This window comes from Scyliorhinus canicula, chromosome 21, assembly GCF_902713615.1.
Source record: "Scyliorhinus canicula chromosome 21, sScyCan1.1, whole genome shotgun sequence".
NCBI lineage: Eukaryota > Metazoa > Chordata > Chondrichthyes > Carcharhiniformes > Scyliorhinidae > Scyliorhinus > Scyliorhinus canicula.
The window spans coordinates 5,559,906-5,583,930 of record NC_052166.1 but is presented as its reverse complement, the minus strand read 5'-3'; the positions used below and the strand labels follow the sequence as shown (position 1 = coordinate 5,583,930).

Below are 24,025 nucleotides of genomic sequence, written 5' to 3'. Positions count from 1 at the left end.
CGAGTCTGCACTGGCTCTTGGAAAGAGCACCCTACCCAAGGTCAACACCTCCACCCTATCCCCATAACCCAGTAACCCCACCCAACACTAAGGGCAATTTTGGACACTAAGGGCAATTTAGCATGGCCAATCCACCTAACCTGCACATCTTAGGACTGTGGGAGGAAACCCACGCACACAAGGGGAGAACGTGCAGACTCCGCACAGATAGTGACCCAAGGCGGGAATCGAACCTGGGACCCTGGAGCTGTGAAGCGATTGTGCTATCCACAATGCTACCGTGCTGTGTAAAGATCTTTCTGTGGAACTTGAAATCCTTTAACTCTTCCACGGGGATGTAGGGGAACAGTTTTTCACCCGATGACTTCAAAAATTACTTCTTGGCATAACTGATCTTCATGGCAAGAGAGGGTGTGATTCTGAATCCTTGCAATGCGTCACGTGCAGCCCCAGCCTGTCCTTCAATCTCAAATTCCACAAAAAGCTATGTCATGTCGGCCAGGTACCAAACGCACTTCTTTGAAACCAAGGAACTCATTAAACAACATGGACAACATCATCTCTTTTGTTTTTTCAGGCAAATTAGTGAGAAATAGAATATAGTTGGGTGGATTATCTGGTACCAGGCCCAGATTTGTTGGCCATCCCCAATTGCCCCTCGGGAAGGTGGTGGGTGAGCCGCCAACTTGAACGGCAGGGCCTCCGTGTGGTGCAGGTACACCCACAGCGCTGTTAGGGAGGGAGTTCCAGGATTCTGACTCAGCGACAGTGAAGGAACGGCCGACGGTGCGTGCGTGGGTGGGGTTGGGGGCTCGGAGGGGAAATTGTAGTCTGCAGCCCTTGTCCTTTAGTGCCCCTTGAGAGAGCCGCCATCTTGAATTCACAACTCGCGAGGGCTAATTTCGCTCTGGGATCTGGAGTCACAGATAGACTAGGGTGGGTAAGGATGCTAGATTTCCTTCCAAGAAGGAGGGGTGGAATTCTCCGCTCCCCACGCCGGGTGGGAGAATCGCGGGAGGGCCAGGCGACTCACGACACACGCCCCTGGCGCCCCCCGCGATTCTCCCCCCCCCACCTCCCCCGCCCCCCCCCCCCCCCCCCCCCCCCCCCCCCCCCCCCCCCCCCGCGCTCGGAAGAATCGCCGCTCGCCGTTTTTCACGCCAACCGGCGATTCTCCGGCCCAGATGGGCCAAGCGGCCTGCCATTCCCGACCTGTTCACGACGGCGGCAATCACACCTGGTCGCTGCCGTCGTGAACATGGGCACCTGACGTCACATAGGTGCCGCCGTCCCGTCATTCTTGGCGCGCCGCCTTGACGCAAGCGTTAAGGCCCGGCGGGAGATTTGCGGAGCGCCGCCCCTAGCCCCCCCCGGGTGGGGATGAATTAGGTGCGAGGAGCGGCCTCCGAGGCCGTCGTGAAACTCGGCCGAGTTCACGACGGCCTTCTCGATTTATCGCGGGAGCGGAGAATTCCGCCCGAGATTGTCCAATCCTGCGGCGCTGTGCGTCCCTACCTCGGAGGGAGAAGCCCATGTCCGAATCCCATCCCAGGACCCGATGACTCAGCAAGGTGTGTTCAGGAAGGGGAGGGGGCGCACCAAGGTTGAGTATCGACCTGCGAACCCTGTCCTAGCCTGGGGTGGGTTCAGGAGCTGTATCTTGGCCCTACCCTTGGTGTCGATCGCAGAACGGTGGGTCACAGCAGCTCTTGAACCGGGACCCCGAGTCCAAGTTACTAGTCATGGCCTCACCTCAACCCTGTACAGGTGCGACCTCACCTCGACCCAGTACAGGTGCGACCTCACCTCAACCCTGTACAGGTGTGATCTCCCCAAGGCCCTGTACAGGTGTGATCTCCCCAAGGCCCTGTACAGGTGCAACCTCACCAAGGTCCTGTACAGGTGCGGCTTCACCTCAACCCTGTACAGGTGTGGTCTCCCCAAGGCCCTGTGCAGGTGCAGCTTCACCAAGACCCTGTACAGGTGTGGTCTCCCCAAGGCCCTGTGCAGGTGTGGCCTCACCTTGACCCTGTACAGGTGTGGTCTCACCTAGACCCTGTACAGGTGCGGTCTCCCCAAGGCCCTGTGCAGGTGTGGTCTCACCTAGACCCTGTACAGGTGCGGTCTCCCCAAGGCCCTGTACAGGTGTGGCCTCACCAAGGCCCTGTACAGGTGCAACCTCACCATGGCCCAGTACAGGTGCGGCTTCACCATGGCCCAGTACAGGTACAGCCTCACCAAGGCCCTGTGCAGGTACAGCCTCACCAAGGCCCTGTACAGGTGTGGCCTCACCTGGGCCCTGTACAGGTGTGGGCCTCACCTGGGCCCTGTACAGGTGTGGGCCTCACCTGGGCCCTGTACAGGTGTGGGCCTCACCTGGGCCCTGTACAAGTGCGGCCTCACCAAGGCCCTGTACAGGTGCAAGACATCCTTGCTCATATACTCGACTCCACTCGCAACAAAGGCCAACATACCATTTCGCTTCCTCACTGCTTGCTGTGCCTGCCTGTTTGTTTTCAGTGACTGGTGTACAAGGGCACCCAGGACCCTTTTGTACGTCAACATTTCCCGATCTGTCACCATTTCGATAATGCTCTACCGTTTTGTTTCTCTGTCCGAAGTGGATAACTCCACATTGATCCACGTTAAACTGCATCTGCCATGTATTTGCCCACTCACTCAACTTGACTCAATCACCTCGAAATGTCTTGACATCTTCCTCACCACTCACATCCCTACCAAGTATTGTGTCATCAGCAAGATTTCAAATGCTATTTTTGAGTCCCTTAGCCAAGTCATTGATGTACATTGTGAATAGCTGGGCCCAAGCAGGGATCCTTGCGGGACCTCACTTGTCACCCCCTGCCACTCGGAAAAATACCCGCTTATTCCTACTCTCCCCGTTCCTCGTCTCCCAACTGATTCTCAATCCGTGCCAATATTGTCATGTGAGAGTACCTTTAAGAAATGGATGTTTAAGCAATGTACCTTTAAGAAAATTGTGATGTCAAAGAGTGGGTGGAGCTGAGCTCAGTTCGGCCATTTTGAGGTTAGTTTTGGGAGTTTTAGTTTCAGTTTTGAGACAGCAGCTTGGGTGTGACTGTGCTTTTGTGGCTGTGAGCAGTTTGAAGAAAAAGCAAGGTGCTGGTGCTGAAGTCAACCAAGCTGATATATCTCTGCCATCCAACAGAAAATATATATTAACAGGGCAGCACGGTGGCCTAGTGGTTAGCGCTGCTGCCTCACGGCGCTGAGGTCCCAGGTTCGATCCCTGCCCCGGGTCACTGTCTGTGTGGAGTTTGCACATTCTCCCCGTGTCTGCGTGGGCTTCACCCCCACAACCCAAAAATGTGCAGAGTAGGTGGATTGGCCATGCTAAATTGCCCCTTAATTAGAAAAAATAATTGGGTAATCTAAATTTATTTTAAAAAATTAAAAATATATATATTAACTGTGACCTGCTGTGTTACTGTTTTTGTGAAGATTAAGTCTTTTGGATGTGTTAAGGAACAGTTTGCAGGATTGGGTAGTGTTGTATTATTTTCGGGTTATCTTTGAAGTAAGGGGTGTTAAGATATCCAATGTTTATTTAAAAGGTTAATTTGAGTTCATGGAATAAACATTGTTTTGTTTTAAAAACCACGTGTCCATAATTGTAATACTACACCCGGGGAACAAGCCGTGTGCTTCAAAAGCAACAATCCATTAAAGGGGAAATCAAGGTTGAACTCCATGATACATTTTGGGGTTCTGAAAATACCTCTCCCATAACAATATATTGCCCCCAACCCCATGCGTTTCAATTTTGCACACTAACAACCTCTTGTGTGGGACTTCATCAAAAGCTTTCTGAAAATCCAAATACACCACATCCACTGGTTCTCCCTTATCTATTCTACATCCTCTTAAAAAAAAACTCCAGTAGGTTTGTCAAACAGGATTCCCCTTTCATAAATCCATTCGGACGTTGCCTAATTCTGTTGATATTTTCTTAATATCCCGCCATTGTATCCTTGAAAATAGACACTGGGATTTTCCCGACTGCTTTGGTTCAGTTAACCAGTCTGTAAATCCGTTTTCTCCCTTCCTCCTCTTTTTAAAAATATCACGGGGCCACTTTCCAATCTGCTGGACTGTTCCAGAATCGACTCAATTTTGGAAGGTGACAACCAACGCATCCACTATTTCCATGGCCACCACCTTTGGTACCCGAGGATGTAGATTATTAAGCCCTGGGGAGTTATGGGTTTGTAGTCCCGTTGATTTCTCCAGTACTATCTTTCTATAATACTCATTTCCTTCAATTCCTGCTTCTCACTAAGACCCTCGATTGCCTGGCATTTCTGGAAGTTCTTTGCATCTTCCTCCATGATGAGAAAGTAAAGTTTAATCGCTCTGCCATCTCCCTGCTCTCAATCATCAATTCTCCGGTTTCGGACTCTTAAGAACATAAAACATAGTGCAGAAGGAGGCCATTCGGCCCATCGAGTCTGCACCGAGCCACTTAAGCCCTCACGTCCACTCTATCCCCGTAACACAATAACCCCTCCTAACCTTTTTGGACACTAAGGACAATTTATCATGGCCAATCCACCTAACCTGCACGTCTTTGGACTGTGGGAGGAAACCGGAGCATCCGGTGGAAACCCACGCAGACACGGGGGAGAACGTGCAGACTCCGCACAGACAGTGACCCAGCGGGGCATCAAACCTGGGACCCTGGCGCTGTGAAGCCACAGTGCTGTCCACTTGTGCTACCGTGCTGCCCCAAATGTAAGGGACCTACATTTGTCTTCACTAAGCTTTTTCTTTTTATATACTTATGAAAGCTCTTCCAGTCCTCTTTTGTGTTACTTGCAGGTTTACTGTCATACTCTATTTCTCCCCTCTTAATTGATCTCCTGGCCCTTCTTTGCTGAATTACAAACTTCTCCCAATCCTCAGACTTACTATTTTGTTCAGCAACTTTATAGGACTCCTCTATGGATCGAATAATACCCTTAATTTATTTTGCAAGCCATGGCGGGCCATTTATTTTGTTGGATCTTCGCGCAGGACAGGAATGTATGACTGTTGCAAAGCACACATCCCTTCCTTAGATATTAGCCATTGCCTATCCACTGTCATGCCTTTCAATGATGTTCCCCAATCTATCTTAGACAACTCATACCTTCATAATTTCCTTAGTTTAGATTTAGGACCCTAGTTTCAGATCAGATTTCTTCACTTTCCACCCTGATAGAGAATTCTATCTTGTTATGGTCACTCTTTCCATGCTGATGGAATATTCTACCTTGTTATGGTCACTCTTTCCATCCTAATGGAGTATTCTACCTTGTTATGGTCACTCTTTCCATCCTAATGGAGTATTCTACCTTGTTATGGTCACTCTTTCCATCCTAATGGAGTATTCTACCTTGTTATGGTCACTCTTTCCATGCTAATGGAGTATTCTACCTTGTTATGGTCACTCTTTCCATCCTAATGGAGTATTCTACCTTGTTATGGTCACTCTTTCCATCCTAATGGAGTATTCTACCTTGTTATGGTCACTCTTTCCATCCTAATGGAGAATTCTATCTTGTATATTTTCCCTAAAGGACCCCGCACAACAAGATTATCAATTAACCCCTTCTCACTGCATAACACAAAATCAAGGTCAGCCTGACCCTCATTGGTTCCTCAACATACTGATCTAGAAAAAAAAAATCATCTCATTTAAAAAAAAAAAGATGTGAGCATTGCTGCAGGCCCACATTTATAGCCCATCCCAAATTGGCCTTAAACCAAGTACATTTCAAGGGGCATGTTAAGAGTCAGCCGCATTGCTGTAGGAGTCTGCTGAGTCACATGTAGTTCACAGCTGGGTAAGGATGGCAGATTTTCATTCCCTAAAGGGGGCATTAGTGAACCAGCAATGGTCATTTTTATAATAAATTTAGAGTACCCCAATTCATTTTTTCCAATTAAGGGGCAATTTAGCCTGGCCAATCCACCTACCCTGCACATCTTTGGGTTGTGGGGGCGAAATCCACGCAAAACACGGGGAGAATGTGCAAACTCCACACGGACAGTGGCCCAGAGCCGGGATCGAACCCGGGACCGCGGCGCCGTGAGGCAACAGTGCCAACCACTTGTGCCACCGTGCTGCCCTCTGGCTTCAGGGTCATTGACGGATTCTTTGATTCCAGGTTTGTTTTTTCTTTTATTGTTTCAGATTTCACCATGGTACCAGGGTGGGATTTGAACCCTGGTCCCCGCAGCCCTACCCTCCGGGACGCTGACAATGCCACTAGGCCGCTACCTCAGGAAATCGTCCGCCACAGTATGGTGGCCAACTGGATTTGTCCGAACCATATATAGTTTAACGTCGCCCATGATTACTGTACTTGCTGCAGTGTTTGAGCAGGCTGAAAGGGCTGAATGGGCTCCCCTGGCTTCGATGTTCGATGTATGTTTCTTTCGTGCATCTTGGATCTCGTGTTTAATGCCACACAACCCCCCCCCCCCCCCCCCCCCCGCCCCCCCCCCCCCCCCGCCTTGACCAGTGCCACAACCGATCACCTACCTTCTGGGAAAAAATGGACCCAGTCTCCGTGGTTGAGTTTTTCCAGAAGGAAGTCCATCCCTTTCTGGTACACTCCATCACCTAGGAAAGGGAGGATTAGCACAGGGAAAACAGGAGCCTCAGAGGGCGGCAGGACTACACCGTTCAATTAATAACTGTTTATCTCTCTATTGTTGTTAATCCAGCTCCCTCACACTTTCACTCAGTAACCTCTCTCCCCCAGCACCCTGTGTTACTGACTGTATCTGTACTGATGTTAATCCAGCTCCCTCACACTGTCACTCAGTAACCCCTCTCTCCCAGCACCCTGTGTTACTGACTGTATCTCTACTGATGTTAATCCAGCTCCCTCACACTGTCACTCAGTAACCCCTCTCTCCCAGCACCCTGTGTTACTGACTGTATCTCTACTGATGTTAATCCAGCTCCCTCACACTGTCACTCAGTAACCCCTCACCCCAGCACCCTGTGTTACTGACTGTATCTGTACTGATGTTAATCCAGCTCCCTCACACTGTCACTCAGTAACCCCTCTCCCCCAGCACCCTGTGTTACTGACTGTATCTGTACTGATGTTAATCCAGCTCCCTCACACTGTCACTCAGTAACCCCTCTCCCCCAGCACCCCGTGTTACTGACTGTATCTGTAATGATGTTAATCCAGCTCCCTCACACTGTCACTCAGTAACCCCTCTCTCCCAGCACCCTGTGTTACTGACTGTATCTGTACTGATGTTAATCCAGCTCCCTCACACTGTCACTCAGTAACCCCTCTCCCCAGCACCCTGTGTTACTGACTGTATCTGTACTGATGTTAATCCAGCTCCCTCACACTGTCACTCAGTAACCCCTCTCCCCAGCACCCTGTGTTACTGACTGTATCTGTACTGATGTTAATCCAGCTCCCTCACACTGTCACTCAGTAACCCCTCTCCCCCAGCACCCTGTGTTACTGACTGTATCTCTACTGATGTTAATCCAGCTCCCTCACACTGTCACTCAGTGACCCCTCTCCCCCAGCACCCTGTGTTACTGACTGTATCTCTACTGATGTTAATCCAGCTCCCTCACACTGTCACTCAGTAACCTCTCTCCCCCCAGCACCGCTTGAAAGTTCTTAAAGTGTCCGACTCCACTATCACAGCAGGCAGTCCATTCCACACCCTAACTACTCTCTGAGTAAAGAACCTACCTCGGACATCCCCCCTATATCTCCCACCCTGAACCTTATAGTTATGCCCCCTTGTAACAGCTACATCCACCCGAGGAAATAGTCTCTGAACGTCCACTCTATCTATCCCTCTCATCATCTGAAAACCTCTATTATGTCGCCTCTCATCCCGCTCCGCACCAAAGAGAAAAGCCCTAGCTCCCTCAACCTTTCCTCATAAGACCTACCCTCCAAACCAGGCAGCATCTTGGTAAATCTCCTTTGCACCCTTTCCTATGCTTCCACATCCTTCCAACAGTGAGGTGACCAGAACTGCACACAATACTCCAAATGTGGTCTCACCAGGGTCATGTATAGTTGCAGCATAACCCCACGGCTCTTAAACTCAAGCCCCCTGTTAATAAACGCTAACACACTATAGGCCCTCTTCACGGCTCTATCCACTTGAGTAACCCCATTCCCCCTGCACCCTGTGTTACTGACTGCATCTGTACTGATGTTAATCCAGCTCCCTCACACTGTCACACAGTAACCCCTCTCCCCCAGCACCCTGTGTTACTGACTGCATCTGTACTGATGTTAATCCAGCTCCCTCACACTGTCACTCAGTAACCCCTCTCCCCCAGCACCCTGTGTTACTGACTGTATCTGTACTGATGTTAATCCAGCTCCCTCACACTGTCACTCAGTAACCCCTCTCCCCCAGCACCCTGTGTTACTGACTGTATCTGTACTGATGTTAATCCAGCTCCCTCACACTGTCACTCAGTAACCCCTCTCCCCCAGCACCCTGTGTTACTGACTGTATCTGTACTGATGTTAATCCAGCTTCCTCACACTGTCACTCAGTAACCCCTCTCCCCCAGCACCCTGTGTTACTGACTATATCTGTACTCATGTTAATCCAGCTCCCTACACTGTCACTCAGTAACCCCTCTCCCCCAGCACCCTGTCTTACTGACTGTATCTGTACTGATGTTAATCCAGCTTCCTCACACTGTCACTCAGTAACCCCTCTCCCCCCAGCACCCTGTGTTACTCTCTCCTGATCTTAATCCAGTTTCTATCTCACCCCAGCAGGCTCCATACCTCGAATCACAGGAACACACTTTCCCAAACTGAAGAACCTGGAATGCAATTCCTTGGTAAAGCAAATATCAGCAGCAGTCGGAGTCCTGCATTCCAGAAAGAAGGAGTATTAGTTTGACGTCCCATGACATTGGTCTACAATCACGGGCCGTACCAAAGGTATATCACAGCACGTTAGGCACAGCGTAGAGTCCTGTGTTCTGTTGCTCAGCCGGGTCAGAGCCCCCCCCCCCCCCGCCCCGCCGCCAACCCCCAGCATATCTTTTCTTTAAAAAATGTACCCAATTAATATTTTCCAATTCAGGGGCAATTTAGCGTGGTCAATCCATCTCGCCTGCACATCTTTGGATTGTGGGGGCGAAACACACGCAAACACGGGGAGAATGTGCAAACTCCACAGTGACCCAGAATCAAACCTGGGACCTCGGCGCCGTGAGGCAGCAGGGCTAACCACTGCGCGCCCAGCATACCTGACTCCGCCAATACTTACACATTATTTCACATCACCCTGGGGTCAGTCAGAGAGCAATTGCTCTGAGGCTCACGCAAGGACAATTTGAACCCTACTCGGGGAGCATCCTTGGCTGTGTCATGTGAGAGTACCTTTAAGAAATGGATGTTTAAGCAATGTACCTTTAAGAAATGCAGCAGCTCATATTACTGAAGTGATGTCAGAGTGTGGGTGGAGCTGGGTTTTTAGCTCAGCCATTTTGCAGTGTTTAGTTTCAGTTTGAGAGAGAGCAGCTGAAAAGTGCCTGGCTGGTTTGCTGTGAGCTGTTTTGAAAGGAGAAAGCCAGTTTTGAGGAAAAGAACTTGGGGTGTGTCGGTGTTTGCAGTAAGCTGGAGCTGCTGTGATCTCTGCCAGAAAAGACTATCTCTGAATCATTTGGGTGATTTAAACTCATAATAGTAATGTCTTTAACCTGATGTGTTTCTGGTTAAATGTGTTAAGTCTTTTGGAGGTTTGAAGGAACATTTTGAGGGTTTATTTTGTGTTGTATTATTTTCGGGGTTATCTTTGAAGGGGTGTTAAGAGATCCAATGTTTATTTAAAAAGGTTAATTTGAGTTCATGGAATAAACATTGTTTTGTGTTTAAAAACCCACGTGTCCATAATTGTAATACCACACCTGGGGAACAAGCCGTGTGCTTCAAAAGCAACAATACATTAAAGGGAAAGGTTGGTTGAACCCCATGATACATTTTGGGGTTCTGAAAACGGCGCTCACATACAGCTGACTTCATCAAGTCAGGAAATGGGTATCTGGGAAGCTCAGAACACAACAGGGAAAGGGTAGGAGTATGGTATTCTCATGAGTAAGAGCTTTCGTTCTTGGGGATGAAGGGACAGATGGGCCTGACTGTGCTGCATGTTGTCAATATCAGACACCTGGCAAAGTTCTGCAGCGCCAGGTCGAGTTAGCCAAGAGGCCTCTGGAAAAATCAAAAACTCAAGCAAGCACGGTAGCACAAGTGATTAGCACTGTGGCTTCACAGCGCCAGGGTCCCAGGTTCCATTCCATACTGGGTCACTGTCTGTGCGGAGTCTGCACGTTCTCCCCGTGTCTGCGTGGGTTTCCTCCGGGTGCTCCGTTTTCCTCCCACAGTTCAAAAACGTGCAGGTTAGGCGGATTGGCCATGATAAATTGCCCTTAGTGACCAAAAAAGATTAGGAGGGGTTATTGGGTTCTGGGGATAGTGTGGAAGTGAGGGCTTAAGTGGGTCAGTGCAGACACGATGGGCTGAACGGCCTCCTTCTGCGCTGTATGTTCTGTTCTATGTAAGTGTTATTGAAAGGACTAAGCCTATCTGTCATTTTCTGGTGGAGGAGCTCACATTGAGCGTAGCACAACTGAAGAGCATGGCCCAGACTCTGCAACAGGTGATGTTGGAGAAAGGTTCTATGATGCCCCAGATGACGCAGATGAACATCAATCGATCACAGGGGAACAGCCCAGTTGCCAATAGCAACGAGGGGGTCAAAGTCACAAGCAGGTTTGTCAGGAGGTGGAGTTGGAATATTAGAGTCAGCCGCTCCTGGAGTCGGCAGCATCACCTGAGCGAACGGGACACAGTTAATGCGGTCCGTTTAGATGCAGGATCAAGCCAGACACTGTTTTGGAATAAGGATGCTTGAATCTGATGCCTCCAAGCTCCAGCTAACTTATGGAACCAAATGTTGATTCTGCAAATGCCAGTGGGTTCGGTGTCATTTTTGGGATGGCCTTGCCGGTTACTCACTGAGACCTGGTTGCCAATGGTCACTGCTGGTGACCAGTGCACTCTGCAACGGTTGATATAATCCCTTCCCTTGTGCACATGCACATCTCTCCAGATTATAACCCTGATCTCACTCACATCTCCAAAAACTGAATGTACAAAAAGTTGACAGAAAATCTGAAGAAATGTATTTATTTCTATCCACTTGCAATGATAAATGAACCCCCAGTCTGTGTGGGTTTCGCGCCCCCCCCCCCCCCCCCCCCCCCCCACCTCAACCCAAAGACGTGCAGTGTAGGTGGAGTGGCCAGGCTAAATTGCGTCTTAATTGGGAAAAAAATAATTGGGTACTCGAAATTTTAAAAAAAAAAGAATTTTTAAAAATAAATGAAATTTGGAGGGCACGGTGGCACAGTGGTTAGCACTGCTACCTCATAGCTCCAGGGTCCCAGGTTCAATTCCGACCTCAGGTGGAGTTTGCACTTTCGCCCTGTGGGTTTCCTCCGGGTGCTCCGGCTGCCTCCCACAGTCCAAAGACGTGCAGGTTAGGTGGATGGACCATGCTAAATTGTCCCTTAGTGCCCCAAAAGGTTCGGTGGGGTTACTGGGTTACGGTGATAGGGTGGAGGCGTGGGCTTAAGTAGGGTGCTCTTTCCAAGGGTTGGTGCAGACTCGATGGGCCGAACGGCCTCCTTCTGCACTGTAAATTCTATGATTCTCTTAAATATTTTTGTCATAATAATAATTTTCTTAGTCTGTATTGAGCCGATTTGCAGACAAAGATTGAGATCAGGTCATTGTGTGGAATTCATGCACGCGTTCCAAGACAAGGGGGACAGTGCGACCGGCCGGCCTGGGTCGCGAAGGTCAGCCGGTTGGTAAAAGTGGGACCCGGGACCGAAAGTTTGAAAAACACTGGTGTAGAGAGACGTTTATTCTGTATCTAACCTGTCCTGGGAGCGTTTGATGGGGACAGTGTCGAGGGAGCTTTACTCTGTATCTAACCCCGTGCTGTACCTGTCCTGGGAGTGTTTGATGGGGACAGTGTAGAGGGAGCTTTACTCTGTATCTAACCCCGTGCTGTACCTGTCCTGGGAGTGTTTGATGGGGACAGTGTAGAGGGAGCTTTACTCTGTATCTAACCCCGTGCTGTACCTGTCCTGGGAGTGTTTGATGGGGACAGTGTAGAGGGAGCTTTACTCTGTATCTAACCCCGTGCTGTACCTGTCCTGGGAGTACAGTAAGAAGTCTTACAACACCAGGTTAAAGTCCTTCCTCACCTGAGGAAGGAGCAGTGCTATGAAAGCTCGTGTTTGAAACAAACCTGTTGGACTTTAACCTGGTGTTGTAAGACTTCTTACTGTGCTCACACCAGTCCAACGCCGACATCTCCACATCATGTCCTGGGAGTGTTTGATGGAGACAGTGCAGTGGGAGCTTTACTCTGTATCTAACCCCGTGCTGTACCTGTCTTGGGAGTGAATGATGGGGTAGGTGCAGTGGGAGCTTTACTCTGTATCTAACCCCGTGCTGTACCTGTCCTGGGAGTGTTTGATGGGGACAGTGCAGAGGGAGCTTCACTCTGTATCTAACCCCGTGCTGTACCTGTCCTGGGAGTGTTTGATGGGGACAGTGCAGAGGGAGTTTCACTCTGTATCTAACCCGGTGCTGTACCTGTCCTGGGACTGTTTGATGGGGACAGTGCAGAGGGAGCTTCACTCTGTATCTAACCCGGTGCTGTACCTGTCCTGGGAGTGTTTGATGGGGACAGTGCAGAGGGAGCTTCACTCTGTATCTAACCCGGTGCTGTACCTGTCCTGGGACTGTTTGATGCTCAGCACTATGAGTTAGGAGATCTGTGTCCCAAACACTCACCATCGCAATCGTCTGATACTCTTCAAGTGTCTTAGTTCCAGGATTCCTGGTGGGGGATGAAAACAGTGAGAAGTTTTACAAACGCAAACAGCCATCGCTGATCAAGAGACCACGCGGCTGCTTCATCATTCATTCCAGCCTGCCACACTCCCCCTGTATCAAATCCCCAGTATGGCCCTGGGGCACATTAAAGTTCTCCCACAACAACATCTAAACACTTACTGTACATACACCCAGACGCACCACGCAGACCCGTACACACACAATAAAACACACACTGACCCATTCACAGACACGACCCTCGACTCGTCACTCACACACACATGCTCGGTATCTGTCTATCTCGCAGCCCCCCCCCACTGCTGTCTGTGAAGAGAGGAGGGGGGTGGCAAAGAATTCCACCAACTGACCCCCCTCCGAGAGAAGAAAACCTTCCTCTTTGCCGTCTTCAGTGGGAGACCCCCTTATTCTCAAACTGTGTCCCCCGTCCCCAGTTCAAGATTCCGCCCCCACAAGGGGGGAAACATCCTCTCAGCATCCATCCTGTCAACATTCCCCCCCCCCCCCCCCCCTCAGAATCTGATATGTTTCAAGAAGATCACCTCTCGTTCTTCTAAACTCCGATGGGTACCTGCTCAACCCTTTCCTCATCGGACACACCCCCTTCATCCCGGGAATCGGCCCCGTGAACCTTCTCCGTTCGACGCAAGTGTATCCCCTCCTGAAGTACGGGTACGGAGGCCAATAGCTTAGGCAGTACTCCAGGTGCGGAAACACAAACGCCCCATTCAGTTGGGGCAAGGCGACCCTGAATTTTATACTCCATCGCTGCTCAAGGTAAAGGACAACATTCCCACTGACTTTGCGAATGACTCCGTGTGCCTGCTTCCTAACGTTACAAGTCACCCACATCTCCCTGTACCGCAGTCTCTCCCTCTCTCCACTTCAATAATATTCCACTTTCTCATTCTCCCTGACAAAACGAACAAGCGCACATTATCGTCTGTCTGCCACATTTTCATTTGAGCGTTCTCCCTCGCTCTCTGGTTTCCCTCACAGCAGAGAAGGCAGGGAGGATGGGGAAACCTCATTAAAGTGGACGAATCAAGGGGGATGGAGAGAGGAAGGTGTTTCCCCACCCCCACCGAGTATCGGGGTTAATAACCTGGGGGGCTGGCCGGGCGGGTGGGGGGGGGGGTAGATTTCAGGGGGATGTGAGCAAAAACCTTTTCACCCGGGGGGGCGGTGAGGAATCTGGAACTTTCTGACTGAAAGGTTGGTAGAGGCAAGAACACTTGCAACGTTTAAGAAGCATCTCCGATTCTTTGGAGTAGCTTCGGAGCCGGGAGTGCAGGAGGCAAGAGAGGCCGGCATTCTGGCCTTTGCGTCTCTAGTAGCCCGGCGTAGGATTCTGTTGCAGTGGAGAGATGGGCGTCCCCCCAGTCCGGAGACCTGGGTCAACGACATGGCCGGGTTCATTAAGTTGGAGAGGATGAAATTTGCCTTGAGGGGGTCGGTACGGGGGTTCTTTCGGCGGTGGCAGCCCTTTCTCGATTTCCTGCCGAAGGGGTAGATGGTCGGGAGGTTCGATTTTGCAGCAGTGGGTTCGTTCTGTTCTTTTCTTTTTCTGTTCTTTTTTGTATATAACCATTTGCTATTTGTTACTATTTATATTGGGGGGGGGGGGTGAGTTCTGCTCTGGCTTCGGTGTGGAATCACGATATGTATGTTTAATTTGCGGGAAAAATTTGTTATTGTTATTAGAAAACTTGACTAAAAATTATTTTTTTTAAAAAGAAGCATCTTCGATCAGCACTTGGAAGGCCGCAGCTGACAAGACGATTGACCCAATGCTGGAAAATGGGATTAGAATAGATAGTCTGCAGTGATGGGCCGATGCGTACTAGACGGGCCAAAGGGCCTCTTTTTTGCCGATCCACTGTGCCTTTCATACGGCTGGCATCTCTAGCGCTGCGGGCACCGGGGCGGAGGGGAAGGGGGGGAACCCACACGTCCAGCATTAACCACATCAAAGCCCCCAGCCGGACGGTGTAATAAAATAACCCTCACCCCAGATGTGCGGATCGTCCATGCAGGACTGGTGGTTGGCGACGGTGATGAGCGGAATCCCCCGAGGCCGCTTATCGATGAGGTCGTAGAGCACGTCCTTGTTGTGAACCATCGCCCGGTTAATGTAGGCTGGAAGACAAGCAAAACCATCAATGACCGGGGTTGAAATTCGCGGAGTCTCCACCCATCCCTCGCCTCCGGGATGGGGGACTACAGATATTGGTCCCAAGACAACATTCCCTCCCGACAGTGCAGCACTCCCTCAGCACTGACACTCCGACAGTGTGGTGCTCCCTCAGCACTGACCCTAAGACAGTGCGGTGCTCCCTCAGCACTGACACTCCGACAGTGCGGCGCTCCCTCAGCACTGACCCTCCGACAGTGCAGCGCTCCCTCAGCACTGACACTCCGACAGTGCGGCGCTCCCTCAGCACTGACCCTCCGACAGTGCAGCGCTCCCTCAGCACTGACCCTCCGACTGTGCGGCGCTCCCTCAGCACTGACCCTCCGACAGTGCGGCGCTCCCTCAGCACTGACACTCCGACTGTGCGGCGCTCCCTCAGCACTGACACGCCGACAGTGCAGCGCTCCCTCAGCACTGACACTCCGACAGTGCGGCACTCCCTCAGCACTGACCCTCCGACACTCCCTCAGCACTGACCCTCCGACACTCCCTCAGCACTGACCCTCCGACACCCCCTCAGCACTGACACTCCGACAGTGCAGCGCTCCCTCAGCACTGACACTCTGACAGTGCAGCGCTCCCTCAGCACTGACACTCCGACAGTGCGGAGCTTCCTCAGCACTGACCCTCTGACAGTGCGGCACTCCCTCAGCACTGACCCTCCGACAGTGCGGCGCTCCCTCAGCACATACCCTCCGACAGTGCAGCGTTCCCCACCAGTACTGTACCCCAGTGTTATACAGTGACAGACCCAACCCCACCAGTACTGTACCCCAGTGTTATACAGAGAGCCGTCCCCAGCAGTACTGTACCCCAGTGTTATACAGTGAAAGATCAGTCCCCACCAGTACTGTACCCCAGTGTTATACAGCGACAGACCCGTCCCCACCAGTACTGTACCCCAGTGTTATACAGCGACAGACCCGTCCCCACCAGTACTGTATCCCAGTGTTATACAGTGACAGACCCATCCCCACCAGTACTGTACCCCAGTGTTATACAGTGAAAGATCAGTCCCCACCAGTACTGTACCCCAGTGTTATACAGCGACAGACCCGTCCCCACCAGTACTGTACCCCAGTGTTATACAGTGAAAGATCAGTCCCCACCAGTACTGTACCCCAGTATTATACAGTGACAGACCCGCCCCCACAAGTACTGTACCCCAGTGGTATACAGTGACAGACCCGCTCCCACCAGTACTGTACCCCAGCGTTATACAGTGACAGACCCGTCCCCACCAGTACTGTACCCCAGTGTTATACAGTGAAAGATCAGTTCCCACCAGTACTGTACCCCAGTGTTATACAGTGACAGACCCGCCCCCACCAGTAGTGTACCCCGGTGTTATACAGTGACAGACCCATCCCCACCAGTACTGTACCCCAGTGTTATACAGTGACAGACCCGTCCCCACCAGTACTGTACCCCAGCGTTATACAGTGACAGACCCGTCCCCACCAGTACTGTACCCCAGTGTTATACAGTGACAGACCCGTCCCCACCAGTACTGTACCCCAGTGTTATACAGTGACAGACCCATCCCCACCAGTACTGTACCTCAGTGTTATACAGTGACAGACCCGTCCCCACCAGTACTGTACCCCAGTGTTATACAGTGACAGACCCGTCCCCACCAGTACTGTACCCCAGTGTTATACAGTGACAGACCCGTCCCCACCAGTACTGTACCCCAGTGTTACACAGTGACAGACCCGTCCCCACCAGTACTGTACCCCAGTGCGATACGGTGACAGACCCGTCCCCACCAGTACTGTACCCCAGTGAAATGTTTCAGACAATATTTGGCTCTCTCAGTCGACCATCATTTGTCCAACTCACCATCTCTATCTCTAGTTTTCTGCTTATGTCCTTATCTCCCTCACCACCCTGCCTATCTCCCACTCCGCCTTTCTCATGCATCTGTGTCGTTCTCCGGTTCCCTTTACTGTTTCTCACCCTCTCTCTCGTCACATGTCTCCTCTACCCTTGTTACTCAGCTCGTGTTTACTGAGCCCATGCTCTTCCACACAATACCACTCTCCCTGTTTCGGTTTTTTTCTGTTTAAATATTTTTTATTCTCCTCCTTTTTCACATTTTCTGCCAAATTTACACCCACCAACAATAAACAATAATCAGTAACAAATAGATCAACCCCCATATCAATAATAACGATCCAATCCTCCCACCAAACCCCAAACATTAGCCCGCATGTTCACACAAACAAATGACAAAAAGGAATCAGGAATCACCCATAGTCGCCATTAACACACATAGCCCCCCTCCCCCTCAACCCTCCCACCCCAACTAATGTTCGATGTTATCCAGTTCTTGAAAGTGCATAATGAATAATGCCCATGAATTGTCGAACCCCTCCATCCTTCCCCTCGGTTCAAACTTAACCATCTCAAGAGTCAAGAATTCCAACAGGTCCCCCCGCCACGCCAGGGCACAGGGTGGAGAGGCTGCTCTCCAACCCAGCAGGATCCGCCTTCGGGCGATCAAAGAGGCGAAGGCTACAACATCTGCCTCCGTACCCGTTTCCAACCCCAGCTGGTCCGACACCCCGAATATGGCCTCCCGAGGGCCCGAGTCCAGTTTTACGTGCACCACTTTAGAAATTACTCTAAAAACCTTCCAGTAATCCTCCAGCTTTGGACAGGACCAAAACATTTGAACGTGATTAGCCCCCCCGCAGGCCCCCCCCCCTTGCAACATTCACACACATCTTCTACTCCTTCAAAGAATTGGCTCATCCTCGCCCTCGTGAGGTGTGCTCTGTATACCACCTTCAGCTATATCAGCCCCAACCTCGCACACGAGGTGGAGGCGTTCACTCTCCGGAGCATCTCACACCAGAACCCCTCCTCCATATCCTCTCCCAACTCTTCCTCCCACTTTGCTTTGATCCCTTCCAGTGGTGCCTTCTCCTCTTCCAAAATAGCTCCGTAAACCGCCGACACTACCCCCTTCTCCAGTCCCCCTGTCGTCAGCACCTCCTCCAGCAACGTGGAGGCCGGCTCCTCCGGGAAGTTCTGTATCTCCTTTCTGGCAAAATCTCGAACCTGCACGTATCTAAACATTTCCCCCTGCTCCAGCCCATACTTCGCTTCCAGCTCCTTCAATCCTGCAAACCGACCCCTAAGAAACTAATCTTTCAGTGTCTTAATCCCTTTCTCCTCCCATTTCCGATAATATCCATCCCACCTACCTGGCTCAAATCTGTGGTTCCCCCGAATCGACACGCTGGTTTTTTTTTTGTTTTAAAAAAAATAAATTTAGAGTACCCAATTCATTTTTTCCAATTAAGGGGCAATTTAGCCTGGCCAATCCACCTACTCTGCACATCTTTGGGTTGTGGGGGTGAAACCCACGCAGACACAGGGAGAATGTGCAAACTCAACACGGACAGTGACCCAGAGCCGGGATCGAACCTGGGGCCTCGGCGCCGTGAGGCAACTGCGCCACCGTGCTGCCCCTCCCTGTTTCTTTAGCTCTCCCTCACCTCATCTGACATTTTCCCTTCCTGGCTTCTGTGCGTCACTTGCTCGCTCGCCCACCTCTGCTTATTTCTCGCTCTGTTTCTGTCTTCTTCTCTGTTGATCTCTGTTGACAGTGAGGTCGAGTGTCTCAGGTTGCAGGGTGATATAGGCGGGATGGTCAAATGGGCTGAAAAGTGGATTTAACCCTGAAAAGTGTGAGGTGATACACTTTGGAAGGAATAATGTGACAAGGAAGCATTCGGTGAATAGAACATAGAACATTACAGCGCAGTACGGGCCCTTCGGCCCTCGATGTTGCGCCGACCTGTGAAACCATCTGAAGCCTATCTGACCTACACTATTCCATTTTCATCTATCCAGTGACCACTTAAGTGCCCTTAAAGTTGGCGAGTCTACTACTGTTGCAGGCAGGGCGTTCCACACTCCTACTACTCTCTGAGTAAAGAAACTGCCTCTGACATCTGTCCTATATCTACCACCCCTCAATTTAAAGCTATGTCCCCTCGTGTTGGTCATCACCATCCGAGGAAAAAGACTCTCACTGTCCACCCTATCTAACCCTCTGACTATCTTATATGTCTCTATTAAATCACCTCTCAGCCTTCTCCTCTCTAACGAAAACAACCTCAAGTCCCTGAGCCTTTCCTCGTAAGACCTTCCCTCCATACCAGGCAACATCCTAGTAAATCTCCTCTGAACCCTTTCCAAAGCTTCCACATCCTTCCTATAATGTGCTGACCAGAACTGCACGCAGTACTCCAGGTGCGGCCGCACCAGAGTTATGTACAGCTGCAGCATGACCTCGTGTCTCCGAAACTCAATCCCCCTACTGATAAAGGCTAGCACACCATATGCCTTCTTAACAGCCCTATTAACCTGGCTGGCAACTTTTAGGGATTTATGTACCTGGATGCCGAGATCTCTCTGTTCATCTACACTACCAAGAATCTTGCCATTAGCCCAGTACTCTGCATTCCTGTTACTCCTTCCAAAGTGAACCACCTCACACTTTTCCGCATTAAACTCCATCTGCCACCTCTCAGCCCAGCTCTGCAACTTATCTATGTCCCTCTGTATCCTATAACATCCTTCAGCACTATCCACAACTCCACCGACCTTCGTGTCATCTGCAAATTTACTAACCCATCCTTCTACACCCTCTTCCAGGTCATTTATAAAAATGACAAACAGCAGTGGCCCCAAAACAGATCCTTGCGGTACACCACTAGTAACTGAACTCCAGGATGAACATTTGCCATCAACCACCACCCTCTGTCTTCTTTCAGCTAGCCAATTACTGATCCAAACCGCTAAATCACCTTCAATCCCATACTTCCTTATTTTCTGCAATAGCCTACCGTGGGGAACCTTATCAAACGCCTTACTGAAATCCATATACACCACATCAACCGCTTTACCCTCATCCACCTGTTTGGTCACCTTCTCAAAAAACTCAATAAGGTTTGTGAGGCATGACCTACCCTTCACAAAACCGTGTTGACTATCGCCAATCAACTTGTTCTTTTCAAGATGATTATAAACACTATCTCTTATAACCTTTTCCAACATTTTACCCACAACCGAAGTAAGGCTCACAGGTCTATAATTACCAGGGTTGCTCTACTCCCCTTCTTGAACAAAGGTACAACATTTGCTATCCTCCAGTCTTCCGGCACTATTCCTGTCGACAAAGACGACATAAAGATCAAGGACAAAGGCTCTGCAATCTCCTCCCTGGCTTCCCAGAGAATCCTAGGATAAATCCCATCTGGCCCAGGGGACTTATCTATTTTTACACTTTCTCTATTTTTACACAGTGGCCTGACACTGGGAAGTTCCGTGGAACAAGGGACCTTGGCGTGTTTGTCCCTAGATCTCTGAAGGCAGAAGGGCAGGTTAATGGGGTGGTGAAAAAGGACACTTGCTTTTATCAATCAAGCTATCGATTACAAAGGCAGGGAGGTCATGTTGGAGTTGTATAGAACTTTGGTGAAGCCACAGCTGGAGTACCGTGTGCAATTCTGGTCGCCACATTATAGGAAGGATGTGATTGCAGGGGAGGGGGGTGCAGAGGAGATTCACCAGGATGTTGCCTGGGATGGAACATTTCAGTTATGAAAAAAAGTTGAATAGGCTTGGGATGTTTTTGCTGGAGCAGAAGACTGAGGAGCGAGCTGATTGAGGTGAACAAGATTATGAGGGGCATGGACAGGGTGGGTAGGGAGCAGCTCTTCCCCTTAAATGAAGGGTCAGTTACAAGGGGACACAAGTTCAAGGTGAGGGTTGGGAGGTTTAGGGGGGCTTTCTTTACCCAGAGGGTGTTGACGGTCTGGAATACACTCACTGGGAGGGTGGAAGAGGTGGGCTAGCCTCACCTCCTTTGAAAAGTAACTGGATGAGCAGTTGGCACGTCATAATATTCAAGGCAATGGGCCAAGTGCTGGCAAATGGGATTAGGTAGGCAGGTCAGATGTTTTTCATGTGTTGGTGCAGACTCGATGGGCCGAAGGGCCTCTTCTGCTCTGTGTGATTCTCTTCCTCTCATTCCTGAGCATCTTTCTCTCCGCCATCCCATCTTTTTTTCTCCCGCCACATCTCATCTCTCGGCTCATCTATTTCTCTCGCTCCCACTCTCCAAAAATCTGTCCTGGCCCACCCACGTTGACGCTACCACCAAGAAAGCACAACAGCGCCTATACGTCCTCAGGAAACTAAGGAAATTCGGCATGTTCACATTAACCCTTACCAACTTTTACAGATGCACCATAGAAAGCATCCCATCTGGCTGCATCACAGCCTGGTATGGCAACTGCTCGGCCCAGGATCGCAAGGGGCTGGTTTAGCACAGGGCTAAATTGCTGGCTTTGAAAGCAGACCAAGGCAGGCCAGCAGCACAGTTCAATTCCCGTACCAGCCTCCCTGAACAGGCACAGGAATTTGGTGACTAGGGGCTTTTCACAGTTACTTCATTTGAAGCCTACTTGTGACAATAAGTGATTTTCATTTCATTTCAAGAAACTTCAGAGAGTTGTGAACACTACCCAGTCCATCACATGAACCTGCCTCCCATCCACTGACTCCATCTACACCTCCCGCTGCCTGGGGAAAGCGGGCAGCAGAATCAAAGACCCCTCCCACCCGGCTTACTCACTTTTCCAACTTCTTCCATCGGGCAGGAGATACAGAAGTCTGAGAACACGCACGAACAGACTCAAAAACAGCTTCTTCCCTGCTGTTACCAGACTCCTAAATGACCCTCTTATGGACTGACGTCATTAACACTACACCCCTGTATGCTTCATCCGATGCCGGTGTTATGTAGTTACATTGTGTACCTTGTGTTGCCCTATTATGTAGTTTCTTTTATTCCCTTTTCTTCCCATGTACTTAATGATTTGTTGAGCTGCTCGCAGAAAAATACTTTTCACTGTACCTCGGTACACGTGACAATAAACAAATCCAATCCAATCTGTCTCTCTCATTTCCCCTCTATCGCTGCTGTCTCTGTTTTCCCTCTCACTCTCTCTCCAACTCACCTCACTGTTGCTCTCCATCTTGCATCTCAATCTCCCTCTGTCTCTCTCCCGGTCTGTCCTTCTCATTCTCTCCATCTCATGTCAGCCCATCTGCTCTACTCTCTCTCACTTGCTCTCAATCTCGCATCTCAATCCGTTTCTCTCTCTTCCCATGTCTCCCTTTCATGAACTCTCTCGTTTGTCTTTCCCATTCTGCCCGTCTCACATGTCAATCCTTCTACCCCTCTCTTGCTCATTCTCTTGCAACTTCACGTCACAACCTATCTTTCCCTCTCCTCTTGCTTTCTCGCTCAATTTCCATCCCCTCCTCCTCCTCATCCCTCTCTTGGGAATTTCTCTCTCCTTCGTTATCTTTCCCCCCTCCCCCCACCCCCCCGCCTCCATTCCTCTGACCGCCTGTGAGCCGACTCCATCGTGACCTGCCACCGATGCATTCCGCCAGCCCCCCGCCACCCCACCCACCCCGCCAACGCACCCCGGCAAGGGCCCTCACTCAACTGGTCACGACGCGGCTGTAGATTCCCACCAGTCCCGTCACCACGATGCTGCTGACCGTCCAGCCCAGGCCCTGGCGGGTCGGAAAAGGCCACTTCACCTCCAAGGGCATCCCAATCTCCGGCGGAATGGGGCAGCTGTGGAAAACGGGTGGCCCCTTCTCCAGACGGTGGCTGCGTGGTTGGGAGGGAGAGGCTCCTCACCGGGGGGTTGGGGGGGGGGGGGGGGAACGGAAGGGGCGTCAGCACGACTCCGAATCTTGGCGGCGTCGACACCTGCGGCGGAGGGGCGGGGAGGTCAGAGGTCAGGACCAAGGTTCAAGGTTGAACAGTTGGGGGGGGGGGGGGGGGGGGCACGTGTGGGCCCTACCGGCCACTTTGAACACCGCGCCCGCTTTAACTGGACAAACAAAACCCCACCAAACTTGGTCAGATTTGTTGGCACAACTTGAGCGGCGGAAAAACCCCGATGACCCCGACCTTATATTCTGGGACCCGAAAAAAAACGTATTGCAAAAAAAGGATGAACTCAATTAATCTGCACCTGGGAGGGGTAGGAGAACTTTGCAAAAAGAAAATGCAAAACACACAGTAAGAACCCCCCCCCCCCCCTTTAAAATTTTAAATGCATTTTAAGATTTATAAAATATATAATCATTATTTCCACATGTGTCACGGTCCCGAGCAAAAACAGGATGAAGTGAAGGTGTGAGCAGGTGAGGAAGGCGTTTGGCTGCGCCAGGGAGGGTTCGGATTCTTTTCGGCTCGGCTTGCGGTACGAGAGGCCGAGGCTTCCACCCGCCCCAGGAAATGGCTAGGCCGCCGTTGCCAGGCCGGCAGGGGAGGGCGTGGCTTCCGCCCGTCGTTTGTGCGCCTGCATGCCGCTCCCTGTCCCACTGCCCCCTGGGAAGCGCAGGCGCAGATGGGGGCCAATCCCCCTTATGCCTTCTGGGAGCTGTAGTTCTCCCTGAGAGGCTACACCACCCCCTCCCCTCCTCAACCTTCACTCCCCATGTAGGTCTTGTCCCCAGCCATCATGTTGGTCTTGTTCATGTAAAAAACAATAGCAGAGACGGGACAAGGAACGTTAAAATAATAATCTTTATTGTCGCAAGTAGGCTTACGCTGCAGTGAAGTTACTGTGAAAAGCCCCTCGTCGCCACACTCCGGCGCCTGTTCGGGTACACGGAGGGAGAATTCAGAATGTCCAATTCACCTAACAACACGTCTTTCGGGACTTAGAACATATAGTGCAGAAGGAGGCCTTTCGGCCCATCGAGTCTGCACCGACCCACTTAAGCCCTCACCTCCACC

The 24,025-nt window shown here is 50.8% G+C and overlaps 1 protein-coding gene across 4 annotated transcripts in view; it reads right to left on the bottom strand.

Annotated features, from left to right (window-relative positions):
• taz (tafazzin) overlaps nucleotides 1-23,047 on the bottom strand; it is a 33,457-nt gene extending 10,410 nt beyond the window's left edge. The window contains exons 1-6 of one of the 4 annotated variants that reach the window (XM_038782045.1): nucleotides 22,716-22,842; nucleotides 18,684-18,847; nucleotides 14,994-15,122; nucleotides 12,924-12,969; nucleotides 8,829-8,914; nucleotides 6,569-6,649 (exon numbers count right to left, since the gene is read on the bottom strand). In XM_038782045.1, the coding sequence (XP_038637973.1) occupies nucleotides 6,569-6,649; nucleotides 8,829-8,914; nucleotides 12,924-12,969; nucleotides 14,994-15,105 (325 nt within the window). In that variant the 5' untranslated portion in view covers nucleotides 15,106-15,122; nucleotides 18,684-18,847; nucleotides 22,716-22,842. Of the gene's footprint in view, nucleotides 1-6,568; nucleotides 6,650-8,828; nucleotides 8,915-12,923; nucleotides 12,970-14,993; nucleotides 15,123-18,683; nucleotides 18,867-22,715 lie in introns of all 4 variants that reach the window. The other 3 variants (XM_038782044.1, XM_038782042.1, XM_038782043.1) reach the window with 3 other exon arrangements.
• Nucleotides 23,048-24,025: the final 978 nt, after the last annotated feature.